This window comes from Gallus gallus, chromosome 1, assembly GCF_016699485.2.
Source record: "Gallus gallus isolate bGalGal1 chromosome 1, bGalGal1.mat.broiler.GRCg7b, whole genome shotgun sequence".
NCBI classification, from domain to species: Eukaryota; Metazoa; Chordata; class Aves; order Galliformes; family Phasianidae; genus Gallus; species Gallus gallus.
In genome coordinates, this window is record NC_052532.1 from 90,888,777 (window position 1) to 90,916,591 (window position 27,815).

The 27,815-nt window shown below is 38.3% G+C and overlaps 1 protein-coding gene across 7 annotated transcripts in view; it reads left to right on the forward strand.

Annotated features, from left to right (window-relative positions):
* The first annotated feature begins 11,579 nt into the window (after positions 1 to 11,579).
* Positions 11,580 to 27,815, forward strand: part of EPHA6 (EPH receptor A6) — a 498,846-nt gene continuing 482,610 nt past the window's right edge. For 6 of the 7 annotated variants that reach the window (XM_015297990.4, XM_015298005.4, XM_015297999.4 and 3 more), the window contains exon 1: positions 11,580 to 11,827. In XM_015297990.4, the coding sequence (XP_015153476.2) occupies positions 11,725 to 11,827 (103 nt within the window). In that variant the 5' untranslated portion in view covers positions 11,580 to 11,724. The remainder of the gene's footprint in view (positions 11,828 to 27,815) is intronic. The other variant, XM_015298018.4, reaches the window with a different exon arrangement.

Sequence of the window (27,815 nt, forward strand, 5' to 3'; positions counted from 1 at the left end):
ACATTTGATTCAGTCTGAAAATAAGAACGTGTTTTTAAGGGCATTAGTTGACATACAATTTTTGTGAAGTATAAAATTATTTTCAGATTTGAGATGGAAAGTTTAAAACTATTTATTTTTCTGTCAAAAATATCCTCAGTTACAATTAAAGAGCTTACAGAAACTTGAAAGGTTATTGAAAAAGCTTATAGTTTCTGCTTTGAAATAGATCCAAACATTTCAGTAGAACAAAATTGTCACTGCCTTAAATACTTAAACTCATTTTCATCAGGAATTTTAGAAGATCAGTTATTAAGATTTTAAAATTACATTTTTCAAAGATCTAGAATTATAGTGAAACTTGGGATGAATTCAGTGGACAAAATAGTCACATGAAATGTGTTTCTCATTAATATAAATAAATTATTATACTTTTCATTTTCTAAAAATTAATATAAATTTGAGCATTGCCTGGAATAAATATGAAGCCAGCTATCAATGCATTTTAACCCCACTTTCAGCTTTATAGCAATCACACAAATCTCTTTTTTTGTGATAGTTTGGCTCCTTATTTTACTGTCGGTTTGTTTCTTACATATAGCAATCCAATGTTTCTCTTCTTGGACTAAATTTGAATATTTTACTACATGAAACAGATGCTTAGAAAATCTTGAAAGAAAAGCAATGCCTTTTCTTCTGCAGTTCAAGTGCTCATTTTATTAACACAGAGTGGAAGATTCCTTATCCCATTTTAGCAGGTTACTCATTTGGTGCAGCTAGATCACTTTAAAGACATCTTCTCAGCATTCATTTGAAAATTATTCAATTCTTTCACCTCGTGGAATATTCATCATCCTCATATATGAGGTTTCTTTGTAAACTATGCATACTGTTTTACATTCCCTTGCTTGCACAGAAACAAATGAACTGTTTGAGTTGAACAAATTGAATTTTAATCAAAGGCAGTGAGAATAATTTTAAAGGTATTTAATCCATATTCAGAAGTCAAACCAAAGTCTGTTTTTAGTTATGTGATACAGATAATATAAAAAGTGTGCACCTAATGTTGTATTTTAGGATGTGAAAATTGCCGAAAGAATTAAAATGCTGTCAAGAAAAGACAGAGATGGAAAGGCACAATTCTTTTCAGGTGTGATTTAAAAATATAACTATAACCACTTCTTATTCATATTTCAATTTTTGTTAATAATTTATACACAATTCTTTTTGAAGCTCCTGTAAATTACTCTTGGCTGTACAAGTCCCTCTAGTGGCATCTTGTATGTAACAGATAACCAACAAACTTAGTTCTATCTCTCATTTTTTATCCATACACTATGTAAAACCTGTCATGCAGTTTAAAACTCATTTCATATTTTCTGCTCAAATTGTGTTTAAGTTAGTTATATTGCCAGCCCTTAGAAGATTAATTTCTTAAAAAAAACTGGTGTTGTTTGAATCACTAGCAGTTCAGTCTCAAAAAGCAGTAATTTGTGTAAGACATATTAGTTTGTTTGTCAGTTCCTGAGAATTAGGAAACTTTTTTGGTTTTTGATTATCAAAAACTGTGAAGTATTTTTATATTCTGAGTTTGAAAATGTTCTTCTTGTGTAAAAGTATTTAGAAGTGATGTAGTTTAAAAGCAGCGGCAGTGACACAGATTTATTTCATCTTTCTCATCTCTGTGAGAATACTATTTAGCTTGATAATTCTTAGGAAAAAAAAGTGTCAATTTCTGCTTACTGTTTACTTTCAATATAGCATTTACTAAACATTTCAGGAGTACCATCAGTCCATGCTGAAAAGCTGCTTTGGGAATGCAGGTCTAGATTATTAAAAACATTTGTACAAAAATATTTCAAATGCCTTCTTGAATCAATAGTTCCAATAGACTTACTTTCTTCAAAAAAAATCCTGTTGGTTAGAAACAGCTTGTTACATATTTAATTCCCATTTATTGCATGTCCAGTTATTGCACCTGTATTTCAGATTCTGGGATTAAATAAAGATCATTGGTCAAAAGGTAATATGTTTCATACCGTATAGTGCTTAGTAATTTATAATAGTTAAGCTAATAAGTCAGTGTTGTTAGCTTCCAAGATATATAACATAGCCTTTATTATTGTAGTTTTCTTCTATTACATCAGCAATTGATGACTATAACAAATATATTCAGTTATGTGTATTTACAGAAATATTTCATTTCTCACAAAAGCAATGGTACTATATAGGGTAATTGTTCTGAAGCTTTTGAGGGTATTATTTATGTTCTTTTTTATAACCACTAGCGAAGCTGACAAATGTTTAAACTGATCTGAATGAACATGTTTCAGGATCCAAAGTGGAATATTTCCTGCTTTATGCAATGCAATGTTTTAGTTTAAAATATTTTCTTAAAGATCAAAAACACAGCCTCACTGAAAAACTACCAGTTTCCAGTAATTTCAGTGGCCAGGATTGTCCCAGAATGAGTCTTGTGTGTTGCTGAAGATAACAAGTATGGAATAAAATGTTGATAATACTTCTTCCTCAAAGCCTTTAAAGAAAATTGCAGTCAATGTGCATAGGTGTTTTTTTTTTTTTTTTTAATATAATTCACACAATACCATAGTCAATTATACTGTGAATTAAATGCTAGTGAATAGGAGCAACCATGCATCCAGAAAGTAGGTGTTAAAATCCTGTTCCACATTATTAGAAAACACTGCATGGATTAGTGAGAGTCAGCCAGCTGAAGATCTGGCAGCAAAGAAGCTTTATTAGTAAAGGCAGCTAGAGGTTCTTAGGAAATAATTAATTGTAGCTAAGAGAAAGCAACAGATATTTGTGTTGAGATGATCACTGTAAGCAGAGAAGCATAAAAGTTCAAAGTAATCCCTCCCAGGGGTTGCTGGCACAAGCATATTCATCACACATACACACCTTGTATTTTCATTTTTTTCCTATTGTTTTTTTTTCTAAAAGAAATATAAATCCTCTCCCATAGCTATTTCACAAAACGTGCATTTCCTTGATTGATTTCCTTTTGAAATGATAACCTAAAAATATCCCTCATTTAGTAATTTTGCTGGTATTTTTTCCCTGTGTGGTGATCTACTGTCGAACAAAATCTCATTTAATTTGTGCCAGCTGTTAACAGCAGTGTAATAGCTTCCTTTTGTTATTTCTGCTATAGTTTGGCCGAAGCTGTCACACCTACCTAAAGAGACTTAATCAAGAATGTAATACAAAGGAAAGCCTCCTTTTTATTCAAGGTGTAAGCAAACCTCTTGTTAGAAGGACTCCATTTTCACTTGTCCTTTTAATATGGTGAAAATGGAATGATGTAAAACTTCAGTCTGACCACTCTGTACCACAGACTAGTTGTTAAATTTGGGTCAAATCAGATAATGTGTATCAAGTTTTTTTTTTTTTTTTCTCATTTACCAAAATTTTAGATAAAAACATATTAGTTTTGCAAAACTTAGGAAGGTTTTTTCTGTCTAATTTCCCATCAGTAATGTGTTCCAAGTTTCCTTAATGTTGTATCTGCTCAAGCAACCAAGAAATATATTCAAAACCTTTATGCCCGTAGGAGAAATGTGAGTTGAAATTAGAGTGGGAATATATAAGGAACGAGGAAGGGAGAGATGCATTCAGAATCAGGACGAAGGGGTGAAACTGTTTTTAAACTTTGGTGATTTCAGTCGCCATCTGTATTATCTGTAACTGACAACAACTACAAACATGATCAATTCAGCTACCTGAGATTTACAATGCTTTTAGCATCTTTCATGTTATAGAAAAACACTGTAGCAAAAGTCAGCATAGAACAGGTTTGTCTTCCTGTAGGCTACATTTTAACACTGACAACAAGTGATGTTTGTAATTCCTTGCTGTCTCACTTGATTTTAAAGTCCTGAATGCTACTGATCCTGTGCACTGAAAGAAGACAAAGACAAAAGTGATGTGTCAAAAAGGTATCTCAGGTCTGTATTTTTAACAATTGAGCCCTCATCTTTTCAATTTTTTTTTTTTTTTAGCAGAAATTAAATTTTAAGTTTTATAAATAAGGCTTATGAGTAACATTTAGACACTTACCCAGCTACCTCAATTCCATCTCCTAAGGACCTCTGGCCATTGTAGTGAAAGTGAGAAAGAAAAGCATGAAAGATAAACTTCACATATGTTATAAGAATTTTCAAGATGTCATGGCTGTTCGCTCAAAGCATGAACCCTAAGAACCAGCCTTGGACAGAACAATCTAGTTCAGTCTCACTTTCTGTGCTTTGTCTCTAGACACATACCTTTTATCAAAATAAGTTTGAAGGGTAGATGGCTCTGGGAATACAGACATCTCCACAGGTATTGAAAAATGTCTACTGATCATAATGACACAATCAACATCTAAAAATGTAAATACACAATTTATTAAACTCGTGAGAATGTAAAAAGCTGGGAAATTCACATGTGAGAATTCTGAAGATAGTCAGAATTAGAGGATGACTTCCTAAATAGTAGTTAATACAAGTCTGAATTTTTTTATCCACTTGATCACATCTTTAAAAATTAAGCAACTATAAATGCTAATTTGCCAAATGCATAGCTAGAATACACAAGATACTTGAGATTTTCACAAAACACATGATTTCTTATAGCCTGTAAAATCAAGAGCAACTATTAGAACTTCAGTGTTAGGGCACATATTTGAAAAAGTCATCATTTGCTCATGTGCATATTTATTTTTATACACACACAGATGCACACAGACATAAATATTTAATGGCAGGTCGGAAGACATAATTCCATGTCTCATTAGAGTTACATGCAAAATTACCCTGGACATCCAAACACATCTTTTAAACATCAAGTATTTGAATTGTTACTGCTGATGGAAAGGAAGATCATGTCCAAGCAAAATTGCTACTTCAGGGCTTCTGACACTAAGGAATGCTAACTGTTGGACATTTGATGACAATTTTAAGTGAATAAATTCAATGACATACTGGTATCCAGTGAAGTTCAATTAGCAAATTAAGACAGCATTTGAAGACTTCTTTTTCATGTTTTAAGGTTCAAGTAAAGGTTGCCTGAGAGAATTCACAGAAGTGAATTCACAGAAGTGATTGTGAATGGCTACTTCCTGTCTGCCAGTGTGATTGTGTGCCAAGAACAGATGTTTTCAGACTTGTAATAGTATGCTCAATGCTAAGATTTTTTTTCAGGATTAGTTACAGTTAGAATATTCTGTATAGAATGGCTAAGTGACTGTACCAGATTAACTTGTGGTGGTATGAAGGACCATTACATATAACTGAAAACATTTGACTCACCATTTCCAGAAGTAGTTACAGATTAGATCAGCTATATTGACGTAATTTCCACCGTCTCACATATAATGTGGTTACTGCAGACTACCACTAGTTTTCCATGGGAGCAATTGCTTTCTCTTAGAGGAGATTAGCTCAACTTGGTGTGCAGAAATGTATATGCCACATCATACCAGTTGCTAAGATAATGCAAGCACAAACAAGAGTTACTGTTCAAACAGAACATTAATCTGTGGTAATGATAAACATGTCTGCTCCAGTGCCTGAAGCAATTTCTGCGCTAAGCTGTAGTCGGATAAGGGCAAAAATATATGTCTTTATAATAAGCCTGGTTGTTTCCCTTTGCTGCTATTTGTACTGAGCCAACCTCAGTATTCTCTCATTTTCGGCTACAAGGCAGCAGTACCAAAAGGGGAAAAACAATCAGGAAGATTCAAATCTTTAAGATGATATGGCTTTAGTTCAAGTAAGATAGTATGTAGCCACAGGGCTTGATTTCAGAAGTAATATATATGAAAGCATGTGATTTTTTTCTATTTTTTTCTGAGGTGTTATAAAACTCAAGTAGAGTAGTGAGACACAGGTAGCTCCAATTTGTCCACAGATAAAACAATTCAAAAATAAAACTCCATAGTTTTATCACTATCTACAATGTGAATAAATCTGACCTCACTTTTAGTTTCATAATTTTCGTGAGTATGGCATGAAATTTGAGTTCTTACCTCTTCATGATAAAGAAAGGTCCAAATATAAATGTAAGCATCTTTTAAGGATGTGTGTGTTTAAATTTGAAATTTAGGTACTTAAAACTGGGCATTTAATCTTGTAACTGTAACCCAGAATATTTACAGTTCATATTATACATTCAATTATGGCTATATTTATTACTACTTCTACTTACTAAATAAATATCTCGTTGCAATCATTAATTGCTTCTAAATACTCTTAGAAAAGAAACTAAGAAGGTTTATGTGCTTTTAGAGTGCTATGTAAGTCTTTTAACTTCCAGGAGATAAACAGCTCAGACACAGTCTTGAAGTATGCCCTCACTTAATCACTCTCAGTTACGTGAAGGGGACTATTTGGATAGTTTGAATAGAATCTCATTCTCCAGTAACTACAGTTTTTCTTTCTTTCTTTCTTTCTTTTCTTTTTTTCTCCTTTTTTTCCCCCCCAAAGCATTTTGTTCATGAAAAAGACTCTGTTATCATTTTCAGAACCAACTCAGTTTGCAATTAAATAGCTGGAATTGTTGAACTGACGGAGATTGATAAAGCCCTTATACAAAAGCCTACATTTCTTGCACTTCCAAGCTTCATTAGTATATAATTCTGTCTCTCTCACATTTTAATTTGAAAGGTCTACTAAACCACAACCTACATCTCTGACATATCTTTGCCAACACTATGAGGAAAATTTTCTCTCCTTCATCATCAGTGAGGTCATGATTTATCTTTGTGGTCTAGATCATCCATTCCTCTCCAGATCCTTGACTTAACTCATTCTACTGCCTTTATCTGGAATTCCTTTGCCTTGCTGCAGCACAATCCCACTCACTAAATTGAAATATTGAGAATACTCACTGCCAAGCAGTTTGCTGCCCTTGATAGAACACCAGGACTATTCTATTATTATTAGATTTTTCTGCAAATCATAAACTTCTTAGATTTAGATTCTCTCTAAAGATAGAGATGAAACCCCGATACTTCACATTTTGTCAGTAATTTCCCTAAAACATTGTTTGGTATAATTGGTTCATTCTCACTTAATTAAATTGCACCTTTTTACACAGTGTAGAACATTAGAATTAGTGCATTCAGAAATAGGTCCATATTATACAAAAGTCAACTGAAAAGAAATATATAGTGTAGCAGCATAACTTCTACAATTAACTGGTAAGAGTTGGCAAATGACTTTTCTGGATCCTGTATGTATCGGAATTGTTATCTTTAACAAAATTTTCTGCAACGTATTCAATTTACAACTGGAGTGTTGATGTTACTTCTGTATTTCAAGAAGTATTTTTAATGTCAGAATTCAAATACTTATTTACCTTAGTTTTAGTACAGTTATATTCTAACAGATTTCTTTGAATATACAACTTTCTTTTTGACTATGATCCCTTTCTCTTTCATTGTCTTTTTCTGTACTGTTAATAGAGAAGAAAATAAGCCTGATAGTTTAGGAACCTACTTTTTCACCCCTTGGTGATGGGGAGGGTATTTTTTTGAACGCAGAAAACTGTCACAATCTGTAAATACTTCACGTGAATCACTGCACATACCATAAGCATATATGGGGCTATGGTAGTCACACACACACACACACAAAAAGTATCAGTAGTTCTCCAGTGTTAGCCTGTGGTTAAGTTTGCTAAAAAGTAGAAGTGGTAGTAAACTTAGAGGCATACTCATTCAGATGAAAATTGTATGGTTCTGATTCAATAGAGATATGAATATATGGCATATAAAAAAAAAACCAACCAGAGTATACATTCAGTTTTATGGGAAAGTGTAATTTATAATCCTGAGTAGGAGATATGCTATTAAAAGGTTCACTTCTGGTTACACTGTCAAATCAGCAGTGAGTTTTATTCAAGGTTGGCTCAGACCGTAAGAGATCAATATTACATTATATTCTTAATAGTACACATATTATAGTTTAGGTTAGCATGTGTGAGTGCTGCTTTCCTAAAACATTTTCACTATGGTGTGTTGGTCCAAATATCACAGTAATTTTAAAATCATAGAATCCTATTGACTGCTGCATGGAAAAATGAACTTAAAATTTGTTTTGAATCTGTTCTGTCGGTGTCTTAATTAAAATGCTTACTTTGATCACACTACATCACACGCAGTTGTGAACAGTGATTCAAAGGACTAACATATGACACAACGCGCTATATTATGGAGAAATTTTATAAAAATAAAAGGAATATTTTTTTCCAGGAAATTACAGTTCGTTTTATTGTAATTAACACAGCTATGACACATTAAAGACAAATTATATATACTTAACTATATAAGCAAGAAAGGATCGCATATTACATATAATTCTGTGTCTATGGTGTGTCCTTTCTTGTTTTGCTGTTGTTTATTTATTTTTAAAAGAAAGGAAATAGGAGTGAAGGTAGAATAGGTACTTTTCTGTTTCCAGATCAGATTAAATTATCTTTCATTTTAAGAGTGGGAGTATTTGGATTTCCTTGCTTATAAAAAACACACTCTTTAGAGATTTGAATATAAAGATATTCAATCCATTTATATTTATTTAGCTGGTACAGTTATGTGCTCGGAATAAATCTAAAGTTGCACTATTTACACACTACTAAAGAATTTTGTATTTTGGAAAATACAAGAATGTTAGCAGGACTCTACGTTTTTACTTTTCATATTTTTGCTGTTCTCAGTTACATTTAACATGTTTACATACACAAAATGCAAAAGCATAACAATTAAGATTTAATTTGGATTTCATAATACATGAGGCTAGAAAATATAGTTTGTCTATTAAATGAATGAGCAATGCTTTTTCAAAGTTGTTCCCCTAGAAATTCTGTGGCCAGTTAGATGTTGGTGAATAGGCTCTAGAGAAAATGCTCTTTTGTTACATAACTATTTCCTTTAGAATGTGAAGTTCATGGTTACCAGGATGCTAAACAATGTTTTTGCAAGAAAAGACATAAAAAGATTTTGTCTGCGTTCCTGTCACATTTTTCACTACCTCCTTTTTTTGTATTCAGGTATATTCTGATGTGACATGAAGAAACAAAATAAGTGGTAAATGAGACCTTCTAAGCTGCCTTAAAAAAATAAATCTGATTTTACTTCATTATTGACAACGAAAGAGAGATAATGTACAGTGTGCACACATGATGCTTGTGCTGATGTACATGGAGATATACAAGTGCACTTAGGGAGAGTACGGAGTACATGGACAGTGCATCCACATGTATGTGTGTGTGTTACTAGGGCTGTCTGAGGAAAACCTACTACGAAAAGCTCAAATGTGAGTGAGAGAATCTCAGTTTACTTTTGCTGTGTGTATTGCACTTTTGCATTAACACATGGCAAGACTTTTTCAGAGGTTGAGGGCAAGCAGTTGTGTCAATTATATGCACGGCCCAATTGTCCCATTTTAAATAGGGAGATTTTGTATAAGACCTCCTGCACTAATTTCTTCTGGCAGTATAGTTGGAAAGCACCTTACTACTGAACCAAAAATAAGAATAGAAGACAAAGAATCTGAATTCTCATCCCCCAAAATCCAACCACACAATGTGTCTGTTACTCTCTTTTAACCTTGTTATTTCCAAAGTAGAACACTGTTGAGGCACTGTAGATTGCAATGCTTCATAATGTATTTCAGGCGAAACTCAAAACATTGAGCTTTCTCCTCTTATATGTTCAACATGAAACTAAGGCAAAATGCTAATCACTATTTGACAATTTATATTTTTTTCCTTATGCTTTTCCTGTTAAGCTTTCTTTTTGAATAAGATTTCATTCTCTTATGTGAGGTTGTTGATTAAGCTAAAAGTGGGAAATTTTGCAACACTCTAGAACAGCTATGAGTTGGAAGAACTCACATTAGAAAAATAATAAATCAAATGTGTATTTCTTTGTTGGCTTTGTTCACTGAAAAATTCCTTTAATCTAAGACCTAATTCTTAAATCTAAGTTCTGAATGTATTCTTTTTTCTTTCATTACAAAGTGATTGTTTCCATATACAGCTTCTCTGAGTGTCTGCTCAGGCATCTCAGGAGGAGCTCAGCTGTGCACTGGTTTAGGACACTGTGGCTGCATTATTACTGACTGCAGGGATCTGCGGACACACAGAAGCTTTTGGAATCAAACAGCTTTTCTTCTCCTACGTGTGCATTTGGATACTTGATTTTAGGAGCTCATATGCAGAAATATGGATCCATGCAAAAAATGAGGAAGAACTTTTTTAGTGTGCGAGTGACAGAACCCTGGAGCAGGATGCCCAGAGAGGTGGTCTTCTCTGGAGATACTCAAGACATGTTTGACATCTAAACATGCAACCCGCTGCAGGAAACTGCTTTATCAGGGGGTTGGACTCAATGGTTTCCAGAGGTCCCTTCCAACTCCTACAATTCTGTGATTCTTTGATTCCTGTTTTGTTGTTGTTTTCTCTTGTCTTTGAACAAGTCCGGAAATTGAAATGTTCAACGAAAAGAAACAAAAGGAAAGAAAAAACTCCACCTGTCCCAGCACCCGGGACAGCTCCAAGTGCAGCACCCACGCAGTAAATCCGTCCCAAAAGCTCGCACTGCCTGCGGTGGAGGGGCGGCGCAGGCCGGCTAGCAGGCAGAGCCGTACCTCCACCTCGCACACCTGCGCCTGCTGCCAGCGCCGCGCCAAGTTCGCCGCTCGCCTCCCGCCAGGCTCCTTCCAGGCCCCGCCGCCGCGGCCGGGCGTTTTGCCTTGTCAACTAACCCCCTCTAGCGCCCAGCCGGCCGCATCTGACCCGCGGGCTGCGAGCCGAGGGGGCGCCTCTCCTCCCTCCATCCCTCCCCTCCCCTCGCCGAGGCGCGCCGCGCACCTCACGCCCGCACTCCCCTCTGAGGGCGGCTGAGGAGGGGCCGCCGCCGCCGCCCAAAGGCTCTCCCCCCCGTGCCGCTCCCCGCGCGCTCCCGGCCGCCCGTTTGGCCGGCGGGCCGCCCGTGCCCGAGCGCCCCCGGCGCGGGGCCGCGCCGCCCTCCCGGCGGACCGGCACCCGCCGGGCTGGGGCCGTGCCGCTCGGCGGGGGAGCGGCGGCACCAAAAGCCGCGGCCGGGAGCGCGACACGCAGATCGGGAGCGAGCGGCGGAGATCGTATTAGAGCCGCCGCGGCTGAGAGGGAGAGGCAGAGACAGAGCGGGGCGAGAGGCGGCGGCGGCGGGGCCGGAGATGCCGCCCCGCAAGTTTTGTTGATGCCGCGGGGAGCGTGAGGAGGCGCCCAGCCCCGCTCCCTTCCCCGCCTGCAGCGGAGCAGCCCGGCGGCGGGGCAGGACCCTCCTCCGCTATGGGATACTGAAGCCTCTCGGCGGTGCCTCCGGCCGGGGATGCGGCGCGGACGGCGGAGGAGGCTGCCGGAGCTGCCGGCAGCGCCTCTGAGAGGCTGAAGGGCCGCCCAGGAGCGGGGCTCAGCCCGAAGTTGCCGAAGCTCTCCCCCTCGTCAGCGCCGCCGCCCCTCGCGGCTGTGCGGCGCGGGGCTCCCGCACCCCTCGCCGCCTTCCCGCTCTCCCTCCTGGCCGCCGCCGTGCCCCGGGACGCCGCCGGTGGATGCGCCCGCTCCGGCCCGGGCAGCCCCTGGCGGCAGCTCAGGCAGCGCGGCGCGCTCCGGACCCCGGAGGGGCTGCGGGCGGGGGTCGCGCCGCGGCGTTCTCCGCCGGCCTGAAGGAGGACGCGGGGCGCTCGGCGGGCCCCAGCCATGGGGTGCTGCGACGCGCGGGGGCTGCTCTGGAGATTCGGCCTCTTCCTCCCCCTGCTGACGGCGCGCCCCGCAGCCGGCGGACACGGCGCCTCCAACCAAGGTGAGGGCGGCCCCGGGGCCGCAACTTTCCGGCGGACACGGGGCGGTGGGGAAGGGGGATCAGCACCCGGCCGGGCAGCGGGATCGGCGTCTCGGCGGGGCGGGCGTTGCGGCCGGGAGTCGCCCGGCGGGGCTTGTCCGGCGGCATCCGCTGGGGGCGGCCCCGTGAAAGTTGGGTGCGGGTGAGAGGGGAGCACGGAGCTGAAAGGAGCCGCGGCTGTGCGCTGCCCTTCGGAGCGGCCGAACTTGCAGCGGACTGAAAGTTATCCCCGCTGAGAGAGAGCGGCGGCATCCCGCTATGTGAAATGGGATTGCTGAGGGATAGGCTCGTACCGAGCGGGCTTTAGGGTGCGTCGCGCACGTTAAGAAACATCGTTGTCCTTAACACCTGGTTCGATTGCTCGAAAAAATCCTCGTTTAGAGGCTTTGTCACAGCTGCGTGCTCATCAGGTCCAGCTGAAGACGGCTGTTGAATTGCTTAGGTTGTAATGTACGTGCTGAAGCAGTATGCCTGTGGGTTGGAAAGGGAATCACCCTACTTAGAGAAATGAAGATTAAAATGCACGGCACACTCAGATGGTATCAAACGTTGTTAGGACGAACTGAAAAAAAAAAAAGTCACTGATTGTGAAACATTGTGTTCTACGTTATTGAACATCTGGACAGAGCAAAGCATTTCCGTAACTATTTGTTACACATCTCCCTACTTAGTTGTGGAGGAAGGATGTATCTATTCCTACATTCAGAGTCCTTCCTACTTTTTTTTTTTTTAATTATTATTATTTTTGCTATTTGCTTTTGTACAATTTACCTTTCCCAGTCGAGGGTTCTACTGGGATGTGAGTGAAAATACAGGAGCTGAAGGGCAGCTCTAAATGCTGCTTCTAGCGGAAATTATGTTACCTATTATTGTTGAAAGAAGTGCTGAATATGACTGTGTTGGGAAGTAATGAGCAAACAGCTTTTTACTTGTGGAGTACCACCAAATTTGTAGTTCATTTATTTTCACGCTTCGTTTTTACATTCTTTTTTCTGTGCTCATTATATTTACATGGGTAACAGTAAAAAGAGAGGATAAAACACTGGGAAAACAGGAAGATACGATATTTCAGGCACAAAACCCTTCAGCATTCTGGGTAAATGGATAACGTATAGTCATATTAATGCTCTATTGCATTTTGTCCTTACTCATGTTTTAGACAACATCATATTCCCATAGAAAGCAGCGCAACCCAGTTCTTCTTTTATGTCATTCTCATTAGTGCATACTAACGTCTGCCACATTACCATAAGACCTAACCAGATGCAGGAATGCTCTTTAAATGTGTGCCATGGATAACTGAGACATTTTACACATCAAAAATAAAGAATTTGTATTAAGTAGTGCAAGTTGGATTAGGACATTTTAAATAAGTTTATAAATCAGTATTTGATATTCTTGGGATTCAGTTAGTAATAATTTTAAAAAGCAGTTAAAATGGGGGAAATGATTGCCAAAGCACTTTAGCCCAAAGAAAAGTCTATCAAGGTTGGAGTGGATTTTTGGTGTTGTCATAACTTTTCCCAACAAGTTCAGGTATTGAGGCAGTGACTGCACAACGTACTGATAAGTTTCTTAATTTCTGAAAAACTTCTCTTTCTGCTCTTTGTTTTGAAACCTCTAATAAAGAGAGAGATCTCTTTTCTTTGGTTTTGTCATTTTACCATGGAAGTCTAATTAGTCTAACTCAACTAAACACATGAACTGAAGACTTACTGGATTTTCACCCATTTAAAGATGCTAGCAGTAGACATCAACTTTTAATGATGACTTCCTCTAAAACCAGAAATTGAATAAAAGAAAATAAGTACAGTGAAGCAGTTGCACATTACGTAACACTTAAGTGGATAAGATTAAAATGTCAGTTACTAATGTTTAGAATCCCAGTTATGAAGAATATTTTGAAATCTTGTGCTGTTGGCTCAGCAAAAAAAATTCTTAAACTTTCTTAAACTTATAAGGTGATATTTCAGACTATATGTCTTGGAAACATGTTTGCATTAGTTGGTGTTGGCTTTTCACTAATAGTTATAGTCATTATAACTTAGCTTAGCTTTACTATCCAAAATGTTTGGCCTTCTGTTTTGTATTTACAAGCATACCAGCACCAGTACAAACTTGCAAGGGAAGATTTTGCTTGGATTGTTGGATGGGGGAAAAGGGTGGAAGGGGAATAAGTTTATTAATCCAGTCTGGTAGACAGAAAGCCCTTCTTCTTCATTCTTAATGATTTATTTTCTGTTAATAAAGAGGGATTTTCAGAGAATTAATGCAATTCAGTCTTCTAAATAACCATGCTGTAGTTTATCTTTTTGTTTGTTTTCTGCGAACAAAAAGATATCTGTTTTGATATAGTTCCAAGACTCTCAGGTTGTCTTTCTTCAACCAGTAAATCAATTCATGGTGTCTTACAGTATGTGTAGCAAGGCAGACAGAAACAATACTATTGACAGAGAAGTGAGCTTACTCATTCATCTTAATGGAGTGGTAGGTTCAAAAAACAAATAATGACCATGCCAAGAACTAGATTTTACTTTTAATAAAAAACCTGTAGGTAAGCAAGGCCGTGGAACTGCGTAGGAACCTGTATCACTGCAGTCTGAGACTGAACTGCTCAAAACAAAAACCTCAATTAATAGTGTGGGTTGAGTGCCTGCACATTCATCTATATTTTGATTGAGTGTGACATCTAGTTACAAACCAGTCATATTATTCTGCAAGATTTCAGCCTGAGTTGTTGGTTGGTTTGATTGCTAGAACATGCTGGATTGAGCAACTACTCTTAGACCTAAAGATGCGAATAAGAGCATTTGAAATGTGATCTTTGTGTAAAATATGAGCTGTTAAGATAGAGATAGCATCAGTTAATAGTATGGTGCTATCCTTTGCTAAGCATGCATGTAAGTTTCCACTTACGTATTAACCAAAAAGAATTTTTGCATTCCAGTTCCTTGCAAACTGTAGTTACTGTTATCTTTTACCAGACAATTGATTTCTGAAGTAAACTATAGGGCTTGCATACTTCATCGTGTCTACCAGTGAACTATAAAAGGAAGTTGTATGCTTTTTCAGTTACCAGGTGTCACTGTATCTTTCTAGGTTATGCAAGGTTTGTTTCATATGCTTCCTTCTAAAATGCAAACACACTCAGTTCCTCCTGCAAAAAAAAAAAAAAAAAAAAAGTTTTAAGAAACAGTGTCAAGCATCAAATCTAAAATTCCTATAGCATCTATTTTCACAATGATTATGCCTGATGTAAATTGCATAGCTCAAAGTATGTAATAGAGCGTTGTGATTCACTTATTAAAATCTGAGACAGATTATTGGTGACCTTGAGTTCTTCATCAGTTCAAAGATGTTGGCTTGTATTTATCCACGTTTATTTTTACATAAGTACAGTCTATCGCAGAAAAGTACTCTTTTTGAATACAGCACTCAGAATTTTCCTGTAGTATTAAAGAAACCAGGACTAAGCGTAGAAGCTGAACTTTTCTCTGAATGACACGGATGCTGATGTTTTACTGCTAGAGGATACCTCATTCATTGAGAAATGTAGGTGTTGGGAAGTAGGCTGTGCTGCTGCCTGCATTGTACTCACCATGGCAGATTCTGCTGTTCAGTTGTCCAGCTGGTATTCTTTGTGAGCATTTACATAATTAGACCAAAAAACAAACAAACAAACAAAAACCAATCCAACCCAAAACCAACCCAAACCCAAAAGCTATTGTGGTAAAAGTTTAGTTCTCTTTTAAGCATGTATGGAAAACACAAAACTTGCCCCACTCCATTAAGATTTAAAAAATATATATTTCTATCCTATTTGTTTTTCAGTGGTAAGGATGACTACCGAACCTCCACAGGTGTAGACATGCATAAAATGACTTTTTTACCCAAAAGTCTAGACTGGAATGCCGTATATATCTGAGATATCTGAGGTGAACAGATTTGAAGTTAATGCTTCATCATATATTCATGGTTTTGTATTTAGCAGTATTAACTGCTGTTTGGAAATCTTGTTATTTTGGGCAGATTAGAATGATTGGTATGGAACTAAAGATAACAAAATGTATAGCTCAACTGTCAGTTAAGATTTCATTTTCTTCTGTAATTCTGTTCTGTAATTCTCATGTAATTTGGGGTGTGAAAACACCTCAGAGGAACTGAAATATTTCCAGAATTACACAGCTTGGCCCTGTTAAGAAAGGAGGTTAATGCTGGAAGGAATTATGGAAATATAAGCTGAAGAGAACAGCGTGATGGTTAGTGAGCACTGTTTTCTCCATCTCTCATGATTTATTCAGGGAGATCCATGTTTTCAGTTTCAGCGGGTGTCATGCTTGTGTTAGGAAACAAACCAGTGCAGTTCCTAGACACCAGTCTAACACTAGCATGGAGATAGTGACTGTCCTGTATCTGCCTCCTATTCTAAGTTCCTTTCTAAAGGATCTGCGGTAGGCTGCTCTTCATCTGGACTTCAAAATCAGATTGGCTATACTTTAGGTTTGATCCAGAATGACCATTCTTACCTTCCTATGAATTTAACGGTCAGTGTTTCAACATCAAACTTTATTTTTGGCAAATCAAATAGTTTTCAAATGAAAGATGGAAGGAGTATGCAAGAAATTCAGTTATATTCCTATGGGAAGCTCCTCCTGGGTCTCCAGGTACATATTTTAGATCTAAATAATTAGTTAAAAACTCTATCTGAGGGCCCTCCTGGGTATGTGATGTCAGACTTCTCAACTGTGAATTTTAGAGAAGTCAGTTAAGTAGATGCTTTGTCAGTAAGATGTACAGTACATTAATATTCAATTTGTTTGCTACATTTTGTAAAATTAGAGCCTAATTTGATTACAGTCTCCTTTAACTAATCACCTATATTTAGAAGCTGATATGCATATGCAGTATGAGAAATATTGTATTATTGTTGAATCCAAATATAGCACAGTTAGGATATTTCCTTATTTCAGCTGGATGTGTAAAATGGAATGTCTCCATTAGGATCGCTGCCTTACTCTGCCTTGAAATTGACATAAAAAAGAGGCTGGCTTTTTGTTTGTCATGCCCTTTAATGATGAAATCTGTGATACAAAGATAGAAAGGTGAACAATACAGAAATAGAGAAGTAGGGAAAGAAATTATTTATGCCAAATCTGTTCTGATATCAGGAAACTGTGTGTCATGCAGAAGAGGTCAAAGAAAGAGATCAGTTGTGAACAACGCATCTTCAGAAACCATTTTTGAACTTGTAAATGATACACCAGTCTTTATAGTGGAGTGTTAGAACCAAGAACTGCTAGTGAAGATTTCTCTTGCATAATAAAAATACAGGATTTTTTTTTGCACAATGGTCTGCACAAATTAACCTATTTAACTCTATGAAAAAGTATTTCCCATACTTTTTTCTTAGATTGCTTTTTAATTTTTGAATGACACTTTTTTCTCATACCTTTTGCCTTAGTCAACTTACTATGTGACAACTTAAAATTCAGAACTTTTTAAATAATGTTTGTTTCAATTCTTGAATAGATTTGTATGACTTTTTAGTAACGTGAACACCTGTGTTTTGTTTAATATACTTAATTTGTAAATACTTTTTTTCATTTCAGTATTTATTCCTCAAAGTAATCATCAGTCCATCTTCTATTATAATGATGCCAGAATACTTCCAGACCATACTATGCAAAAGCCCCTTAAATTTAACACTGAAATTACCTTCAACTCACTCGTTCCTCTTTTAACCTCTCTAGATAGTTTTCCAGTCTACCTCTTATTCCATCAATCCTTATACTAGTTTCAATGATGCTTTCATTATTGCTTTTGTGAGACCTTTTCTCGTGTGTGCATGTGTGTGTGTAGGTAGACTTGTGCTTTCCCATGTCTAAGAATAAGTCAGTTTAAAATAAAGGCATTAAGGAGAACTCTCTTCAATTAATGCAGCACCCATTTGTAATGCAAGTATGACTTTTAATCTTCTGGGGAACACAGCTTTGAGGCCAAAGTTGGCTTTAAATCGACTGTCAATTTTATTTGGGTATCTGAAGCTCATCAGTCATGTTTAATTTTTTTTTCCTAGTCAGTAGGAAAATTATAATGAATTGTCTCACTCACATGATGCAAAACATCAGTATGTTAGCATTTCCAGCACCAACTAAGATCTCTGGATTTGTACTAAATTCTATCGTCCCATAAGAAAACAAAAATGTGGAGCACTGTGATAATGTTGATGATTTAATCATCAGAGGTTTATTATTTTCAATCAATGCAGGTATTTTTATTATGCTTTAGATGCTTTTATATATAATAAAGAAACACCACTCGTACAATCAATGCACAGGTGTTTTTCCTCCCAGTTGATGATACTGTAAAAATGGTTTCCTTCTCTTTAAACAGTTGTTTCATGGTACCTGAAATTTTATGCTAGCAGGTACCATAGCTTTATGTGTTGTTTTTTAATCTAATTGCATTCCAAATATATGAAGCCCCAGCAGTTGTCATTGTTTTTAAGGTAATAGGGTCTTTTATCTTTTAATTGAGACCACATTAAAAAACATTGTGGTATTGCTGCTGTTTCTTTTGACAGTCTAATAGAGGCAGTTTTGTAAAATATCTTTAAAAATATTTTATGAGCAAATTATATTTAGATTAAAAATAAAACTCCCCTTCTGTAGAATGATCTAAGAATTTTGAAAATATTTTGTCTCTGGGTATAAAAAGGCAAAATTCACATTTATCAATTCTGAAATCTTGATTCAAAGCCATATAAACGTTTTATTTTTTGAAAAATGATAATGATAACAGTGTAGAATAGACTGTATGAACGTCAAGCACGGGCTTGAAACTTGATGAGCTAAGGTGCTTTAGATCTGAACGTTTCCCTGTTCTCTGAAAATCTGTAAAGAATAGTATATTACAAAATTTGTGTTTAAACAATCCCAAGTTCTTCAGATTTTTCTCCCTAACTCTCACACTCCCCCTGACAAATACTTCCCTCCCAGGAGGAGGGACGAATACTTTCCCTGCTGTGTTTGAAAGTTCTATGTTACTGTGACTTTTATGCAAAGAAGGAGCCAAACTGAAATTCTGATGAAAAATTAAATACTGATCTTGCTTTGTATTCTATACCAGAGAAGGCTGTGCTTCATTTGCTCACCTGGTCACATGCTGCCATAGTAATGTATGACCAGGACTGGTCTCTTCCAATGAAGTCATTTTGCCATCTGGCCCAAAACAGTCCCAGCATCAGAAGCATAGCAAAGATTTTCTTCTTCTCTCGTTTTACCGTCTTTCCTTTTCCAGAAGCCTCTCCCACTGTCTCCCTTGTCAGGGTAACTATGTGCACTTGTACTTCTAAACAGAATCTGCATCTGATGAACTTGAAGTGTGCCTTCACTCTTGCAAGTGGATTATAATGGTCTCACTAATTACATGAGTCAAACAACACATGTTAAGGTTTCTCACTAGAAATGTTAGGTAATAAATTCTAATTGTATTTATCAAGCTCCTTAATTCTCTAATCAATTTCTTAATAGTAGAATGCTTAGTATTTGAACTCATTTCAGCTTTGATGGTTACTTTAAAATCTCTGATTATAAACAGATATTTTGTGAACAATACATATTTAGTCAAGTTCAGTAATGGTTTTATATTTGCACATTTGATAGCTAAGTATTAACATTATATCTGTTTTCAAGTTCTCGCTTTTCCCTGCTCCTTCCAGCTTATGGATGCAGTGAAGAGAAGTAAGAAAGTAAAAATGTAATTGGTTATTAGCAGGTATATCTACTATTCTTTTAGTCAGAAAACCAGGCTATACAGCATGCTGGGAGAGATTCTACTTCAAGTCATTCAGGAAACAAGAATTTAAACATATAATACTTTTTACTAAAAATTATTGTTCTGTTCTGAGGGGTTTTTTCCCCTCTTAAGAGAAGTGGTTTTATTTATTCTGAGCTGACTGAATTCCAGACAGTCTTTGAAGGCATCTACTGTTTCCTGATGGGTTCTCCAAGAAGGCTGATACCAGATTAATGATGACTAGATGCACACCTGCTCCTCATGGGTCAGTGCTACTCTTCATTGGATACCATAGGTGGTGCTTAGGTGAAAACTACTAACATAACCAAAGCAATCTAGAATGTTTTAGTATGCAGGCATGTTAACTGCATTTGTGATACAGCATTCCTTCTTTGAAAATATAGAAGATTAAGCTTAGAATAAAATCATAACTGTGTACATTCTATGCAAAAAGAAGGATAGGCAGAAGCGCCATTTGTAACAAGCTCCTGTGAAGGTACATACACAGGATGAGGACATAGCAAAAAGGTATATTTACTGGGAGTTTCACAGCTTCAATCCACTTAATGGCTTCTGCACCTAGGACAAAAGGGGAAAAGTCACGTATAGCAAACAGTATAACTGATGCATGTAATGAGTGATTTGTCTTGGCTAGGGACCCTTGGTTAGAGTGTACTTGCTGCTGTAATTTCCATTTTCTGGCTGCTGGATACTTCTTAGTTTAAAATAAAAGGAATAAAAGAGTTAATTAGAAAGCATTCTTTAAAATAATGTACTAGCATTTTAATCTTGGTGTGAGTGATTAACTCTGAAATGTACCAAGCCAGTTTTCCCAATGCATTCCAACTGCTGGTTTAAAATAAAATTCTATAGAAAAGTTTTGGCTAAAATTGAAAATTATCTTGTCCAAACATATTTTGGACATATTGGGAAAAAAAATGAATGGAGATCTAGACACTCCTTCTGTAGTGTTTCCACTCTGTTTTGTTTATGTTGCTGAAGCTGTTAAATGTTTACATGCCAGAATGATACAGCAGGAATAAGCACTAGGAGGATTATGTTAGTTTTAATCATTCAGTTTAGTGGACTTTAGTTCTTGGAGGAACATTTTATTTAGGTAAATATGAGTACTGTTAATATTTAGAAATGAAGAAACGTGAACTTCTAAACCAAACTTGAACTCATATTGTTGTCAGATGCAATGAGAAACTAAACCCAATTGCTGCTGAGACATCAGTAAGAATGTTTTTCCTCTGAATTTGGTATATGATATTATATGATAAAAACATCATAAAATTAATTATTTCTAGATCAAGAATTAAAAAAATAAAAGGTTTTATTTCCTAATTTCAGAAATATACTAAACATCTCTGTTGTGGTTTAACTCGGCAAGTGGCTGAGCAGCACACAGTGATTCGCTCACTGGCCCCTTCCCAATGGGATTTGGGAGCAAATTGAAAAAACAAAGTAGAGCTCATGGGCTGAGATAAAACTATTTACTAAGATAGAGAAAAGGAAAAGGGAAATAGTTACAACTATATGTAAGTCTATATATAAAGTGTTGTGCAAGTAGTTGCTCACCACTATTAATGTCATATTAATGGTTACTCTTAATGAAGATGAGTATAATTATGTTATCATATACCCCCTTTTTCTGTAGGCTATCTAAAGCTAAGGGGCATCTTGTTTAGAAAAGAAAAATGAATGCTAATGGCTGGAATGAGTCAACATTTCTTGCTGCTATTGTTTAATACATGTCCCTGTGCAAACATTATACTACATAGAGTTGTTTTTCCAGTGTTTAATCTCTTTAGAACTTTTTTTTTTTTTCCCCCAATATTCCTTTCAGCCTCTGAACTAAGGAGAAGAACTAAAGGCCAAAAGTTTTATCTTAGGTTACCTGTTTTTGACACCCACTGCACATTCTAAGCAATCAGTTTCTCACATGCTCGTAAAAAAGCTTCTGTTGACTACTATCTTTTCCTGAAGTTTAGGTTTCTTGTGTTAAATTGAGTATCAGGAAGATGTGATACTTTCATTGATCAACTGTACACCTTGTGTTACATGATACACTCAGCATCTGACAGACAAATGGTGGTACAAGTAGATATGACACCTTAGCTTTCAGTGTATGCTTCGGCTAAATTCATTGCATTTTTTTCTTCTTCTTGTCCATAACTAAGTAGTTCTTTGTTTGGAATGGTTTGATCCTACATTAAAAAATTACCAAAACTCTATTTGTCAAAATGCTGAATGCAAATGAAGTGAATTAAAGATTTGCAACTTTCTTGCCATGTTGTACGTCTGAACAGTCTTCCTGAAGGCAAAACCTCAGACCCACAGCAGAGGCTTTATCCAGCTGGTCCATGTTTGACCCCCACGGTCTTAGGGTCCAACTATCTTTGATGTAGACCATGAGTCATAGTGTCTTCTGTGCTGGCTTTTTCTAACTTTTAAATGTGGGAATTGCTAATCCCATTGATGTAATAATATAATTAATATGAATATCCTTTCTGACCTCATTTTTTTTTTACATTTTCAGAAGATCTTTATTCTCTTCCTCTCCATTGATCGTTCACATAGAATGCTGGTTTATTTAGACTGACAGAATAATTCTCTACTAAACAATCTGAAATAAGGCAAGAGAGATTCCATTTTACATGGCATAGGCATAAGTCATGAAGGCATTCACTTTGCCAGTAACTTGTGTTAAGCATCAAAGGAATTTTGAAGAAAACTATATTCATTTAGAGGCTACACAACAAAGTTGTCCTCACTATGACCTAACTATGACCTCTCATTCTTTAGCTCCTAATAACTTTACTTGTTCTTCTCTTTTAATTTTTCTTAACCTTATTCTTCTAGATAGTTTATGTCCCACGATTTCCCTTTATTTCATTGTTCCATTCCTCACTTTGCTGCATTTGACCTGGGTTGTTTGTCTTTCTGAGATCTGTTGGGATGAGAATATTGCTGGAAGCTTTCTGCACTTATTGATTTGGCAACCAGGAGATACAAAGAGAGAACCTCTTGTGCACCTTCTCTGTCTTAGGTTGGAGTATGCTTGTTTGCTCTGTGGTAACAGTACAGTCAAATTGGTATGTAGAGTCTGTTAAGCTTGGAACGCACTAGGAATAAATAAGCTTTGGCAGTGCCAAAATTTCAGTGTAATATAATGAACAAGTTCAGCTTGGGTAAATGTGAACTTATAGCAAAGGATATCAGCGAACTGCTATCAAGATACTCCGAATGACAGAAATGCTAGTGTTCATTAATTAAAAATGCAAAACATATTTTCCCTTGTCTTGCTCTTGGAAATATGTGAGCAGCTTTATTTGAAATGTTTTATTGAAATTCAGAGTGAATATTTTAATATGCAAAGTATTTAAAAGGTAAAAAAAAAAAAAAAAAAAAAAAAAAAAAAGCATGTTTTAAAATGTTACTTAGGTACCCTGAGTTATAGCCATAGTTAGAATGTAGTTTGACTGGAGGAAGGGTTACATCACTCTCATTTACAAGAAAGGGAGCAAGGAGGACCCAGGGAACTACAGGCCGGTGAGTCTCACCTCTGTGCCTGGGAAGATCATGGAACAGATCCTCCTGGATCACATGCTCGATTACATGAGGAATGAGCGTGTGAGCCGAGACAGCCAGCACGGCTTCACCAGGGGAAGGTCATGCTTAACGAATCTTGTGGCCTTCTATGATGGAGTGACAATGTTGGTGGGTGAGGGGAAGGCGACTGATGTCATTTACCTGGACTTGACCAAGGCCTTTGACATGGTCCCCCACCACATCCTTATCTCCAAATTGGAGGGATGTGGATTTGATGGGTGGAACACTCATTGGATAAGAAATCCGTTGAAAGGCCGCAGACAGAGGGTGGTGATCAATGGTTCTATGTCCATGTGGAGGCTGGTAACAAGCAGAGTCCCCCAAGGGTCTGTCTTGGGACCGGTGCTCTTTAACATCTTTATCAATGACATCGACGATGGAATCGAGTACACCCTCAGCAAATTTGATGATGACACCAAGCTGGGTGGTGTGGTTGACATGGAGGAAGGAAGGGATGCCATTCAGAGTGACCTTGACAGACTTGAAAGGTGGGCCCGGGTGAACCTAATGAGGTTCAACACGGCAAAGTGCAGGGTTTTGCACTTGGGCCAGAGGAACCCCAGGCATCTATACAGACTGGAAGGAGAAGTCCTTGAGAACAGCTCTGCAGAGAAGGATCTTGGGGTCCTGATGGATGACAAACTTAACATGAGCCAGCAGTGTGCTCTTGCAGCTCAGAAAGCAAATGGTATCCTGGGCTCCATCATGAGAGGGGTGGCCAGCAGGGACAGGGAGGTGATTGTCCCTCTCTACTCTGCTCTTGTGAGGCCCCATCTGGAGTACTGTGTCCAGGTATGGAGCCCCCCATACAAGAAAGACAGAGAGCCGTTGGAGAGGGTCCAGAGAAGGGCCACAAAGATGATCAGGGGACTGGAGCACCTTCCCTGCGAGGACAGGCTGAGAGAGCTGGGCTTATTCAGCCTGGAGAAGAGAAGGCTGCAGGGTGACCTCATTGCAGCCTTTCAGTACCTGAAGGAAGCCTATAAACAGGAAGGGAATAAACTCTTTGAAAGAGTAGATAACAGCAGGACAAGGGGGAACAGTTTTAAGTTGAAAGAGGGAAGATTTAGGTTGGATATCAGGGGGAAGTTCTTTACAGAGAGAGTGGTGAGGTGCTGGAGCGGGATGCTCAGAGAGTTTGTGGATGGCCCATCTCTGGAGGTGTCCAAGGTCAGGTTGGATGAGGCCCTGGGCAACCTGGTCTAGTAAATGGGGAGGTTGGTGGCCCTGCCTGGCAGGGGGATTGGAGATTCATGATCCTTGAGGTCCCTTCCAACCCAGGCCATTCTGTGATTCTGTGATTAGAATGGACATCGCTCTAATAGCTAGTTTTCCTCTTTATTACTTTCTCATGACGTACTTGTTTTTGTCAGAATATACCAAAAGTTATAATAATGTTTACCCTGTCCATTTTACTAATAATCATTTTCCTTACTAATATAGTAACAGGTAGTTTTAAATAATGTCCTGAAGCTTTTTACTAGTGAATTTCCATCATATTAGAGAAAATTAGTAAATTATTTTTAATAGCTATAGTCTGATAGATTTATCTTATATTGGAGAGGTGTACCTCAAGAAATAAAAGCTGATTTAAATTGGTAACACAGATGGACATTTTGAAAACAGGAAAGAAAATCAATAATAGATTAGACTTGATTAGATGTTGACATTTAGAACTACACAGAGAGAATGTTAAAATTTACTGACAACAGCCTTCTTCCTGATTTGCATTTCTACCTCTTCTTTTTTTCACATGTATCACGGTACATACATTATAAAGGTTAATGAACAAATGATGATAAAATTACCATGTAGATCATAGAATCTTTTGAGTTGGAAGGTCACTTAAAAGTCATCTAATCCAACTCCCCTGCAATGAACAGGGACATGTACAGCTAGATCAGAGTACTCAAAGCCCCTTCCAGCCTGAACTTGAATGCGTCCAACGAAGAGGCTTCCACCACCTGTCTCGGCAGCCTGTTCCAATGCCTCACCATTCTTACTCTAATATTTTTTTTCCCTTATATCCAGTCTAAATCTCCTGTCTTATAGTTTGAAACCACTTCCCCTTGTCCTGTCGCAACAGACCCTGTAAAAGAGTCTGTCCTCTTCCTTCTTGCAGCTCCACCCCCACTTTAGGTACTGAAAAGCTGCTAGGGACTCCAAGGCCCCCTTGGAGTCTTCTCTTCTGCAAGATGAACAGCTCCAGTTCTCTCAGCCTGTCCTCATAGGAGAGGGCTTCCATCCCTTGGATCATTTCTCTGGATCCCTTGGATCCTTGGCCCTTCTCTGGATACACTTAAACAGGTCCGCATCTCTCCTGTACTGAGAACTCCACATCTGAACACAGTACTCCAGGTGAGGTCTCACCAGCTCAGAGTAGAGCTGCTTTTGATGCAATGCAGGATATATGTGGTTGGCTTTCTGGGGTGCGAGAGCACATTGCTGGTTCATGTACAGCTTGTCATTCACCAGTACCCCCAGGCCCTTTTCAGCAGGGTTATGTTTCATCCTTACATCCCCTGGTTTGTACTCATAGTAGGGGTTGCCACAGCCCAGGTACAAGAACTTGCATTTGGGTTGCTCTCAGATCATCTGATTGCTCAGGCTGTAGCCTGGAGGAATGCATGTTTGATAATCTGGATTATTTTATGTGAAACTTATTTCTATTTATTTTCTTACGTACTGCTATACGAAATTTTGAATTTCTTAATGTTTAGGTTGCACCAAAATCATTTATGAAGTGATTTTCCACCCTGTCTTGCTCCATACATTTGTTTGGAAGAGCAAGTTTCTTTGTTTTCTGCACTTGAAAAGTATTTTGAAAACTCACTGTTACCATTTGAGAAGATGACTTTTGTGTCAGCAGAGAACATCTTCAGCAAAATGCAGATGACACAAAAATCAGGAGGAATGGGCAATAGGCCAGAGGGCTGTGCTGCCATCCAGAGGGCCCTCAACAGGCTAGAGAAATGGGCTGACAGAAATCTCATGGAATTCAACAAGGAGAAGTGCAAAATCCTGCACCTGGGGAGGAACAACCCCAGGAACCATGACATGCTGGGGGTGAACCAGCTGAAAAGCAACATTGTTGAAAAGGGCTTGGAAGTCGTGGTAGACATCAAATTGAATGTGAGCCAGAGATGAAACTTTTCATCAAAGGCATCTGACAGTGCCCGGGACTGCCTTAAGCAAGTATTGACAGTGGGTGAAGGGAGGTGACCCTCCCCCCTCAGCACTGGTGAGGCTGCTCCTGGAGTGCTGAGTCAAGTTATGGGCCCCTCAGTACAAGAAATAATTGAGTGAAGGACCATAGAGAGGATGAAGGGACTGGACTCTCCTGTGAGGAGAGGCTGAGAGAGCTGGGATGACTCAGCATGGAGAAGAGGAGGCTCAGGAAAGATCTTAATGGTGTGTATAAAAACCTACAGAGGGAGCCCAAAGAGAACAGAATTAGTCTCTTGTTGGTTGTGTTCAGTGCCAGGACAAGAGACAAAGGGCACAACCTGGAACACAGAAGGTGCCATCTGAACTTAAGGAAACACTTATTACAGAGTGCTAACATAGGCTGCACAGAGAGAATGCAAGGTCTCCTGCTATGAGATCTTCACACACTGCCTGGACAGGGCCTTGGGCAAACCTTTGCTTGAACAAAATACTCTAGAGGTCTCCTCTAACCTCAAGCATTTTGCAATTCAGCAAAGTGCATCATAAAGGAACCTGAGTTTTAGCAATGGACGTTTCTATTTCATTAAGAATTGTCTTGCTATACCCAACAGTAGCTGTAGTGAATTCTAAGGTTCCCATCATATCTAATTGCATGTCCTAGAAAGTAGGAATGAAAGAAAAAATCCCCAAGAAACAAAGTATTTTCAAAGCAGACAAAAAAACCCCAAACCATACTATATGTCCATTTACAAATGAGAATGGTTGAAGTAAGCTATCTGGAGCTGCATTCAGTCAGAATATCCTTAATTTTATTTACACTGTAGTTCAAAAGTGAAATGTGTGGTTTACATAAAAGGGATAAAGGAAAATGGTGGAACCTGATTTGCTGCATCACAGAGTTCAGGTCTAAGTACCAGACATTTACGAGGCGTTATGGGATGTGAATGGTACCAATATCAAAGTGTATAAAAACTATATTAGAGGCCAGGAATGGAAAAGAAAGTTAGGGGAGCAGATGTATTTCTACTGGGTTATTGCAGTTAAGTAGATGTGTATTTATCTTTTTCTTCCCCTTTCAACTCTTGGAATTCCTTTTGCCTTTTTAACCCTAAAAAAGGTTGAAATTAATACTGAAGTCCAGAGAGGTGTTCTGATAAGCTGTATAATGAGAAACCTCTCTGCAGGATGACAAGTTTGTGTGTCTTGCTCATATTGTCAGAGTAAGAGCAATTGCAACCACCTGAGAAGATGAGAATTTTCTCCCTCTCCAGATCAGATGGGACTGCCAAAGCAGTTTATGGTTGGAAATTTTTTACTTAACTGTAGCATATAATATTAGGAAAAGAATTCTTCTCAGAAAGGGCGATGA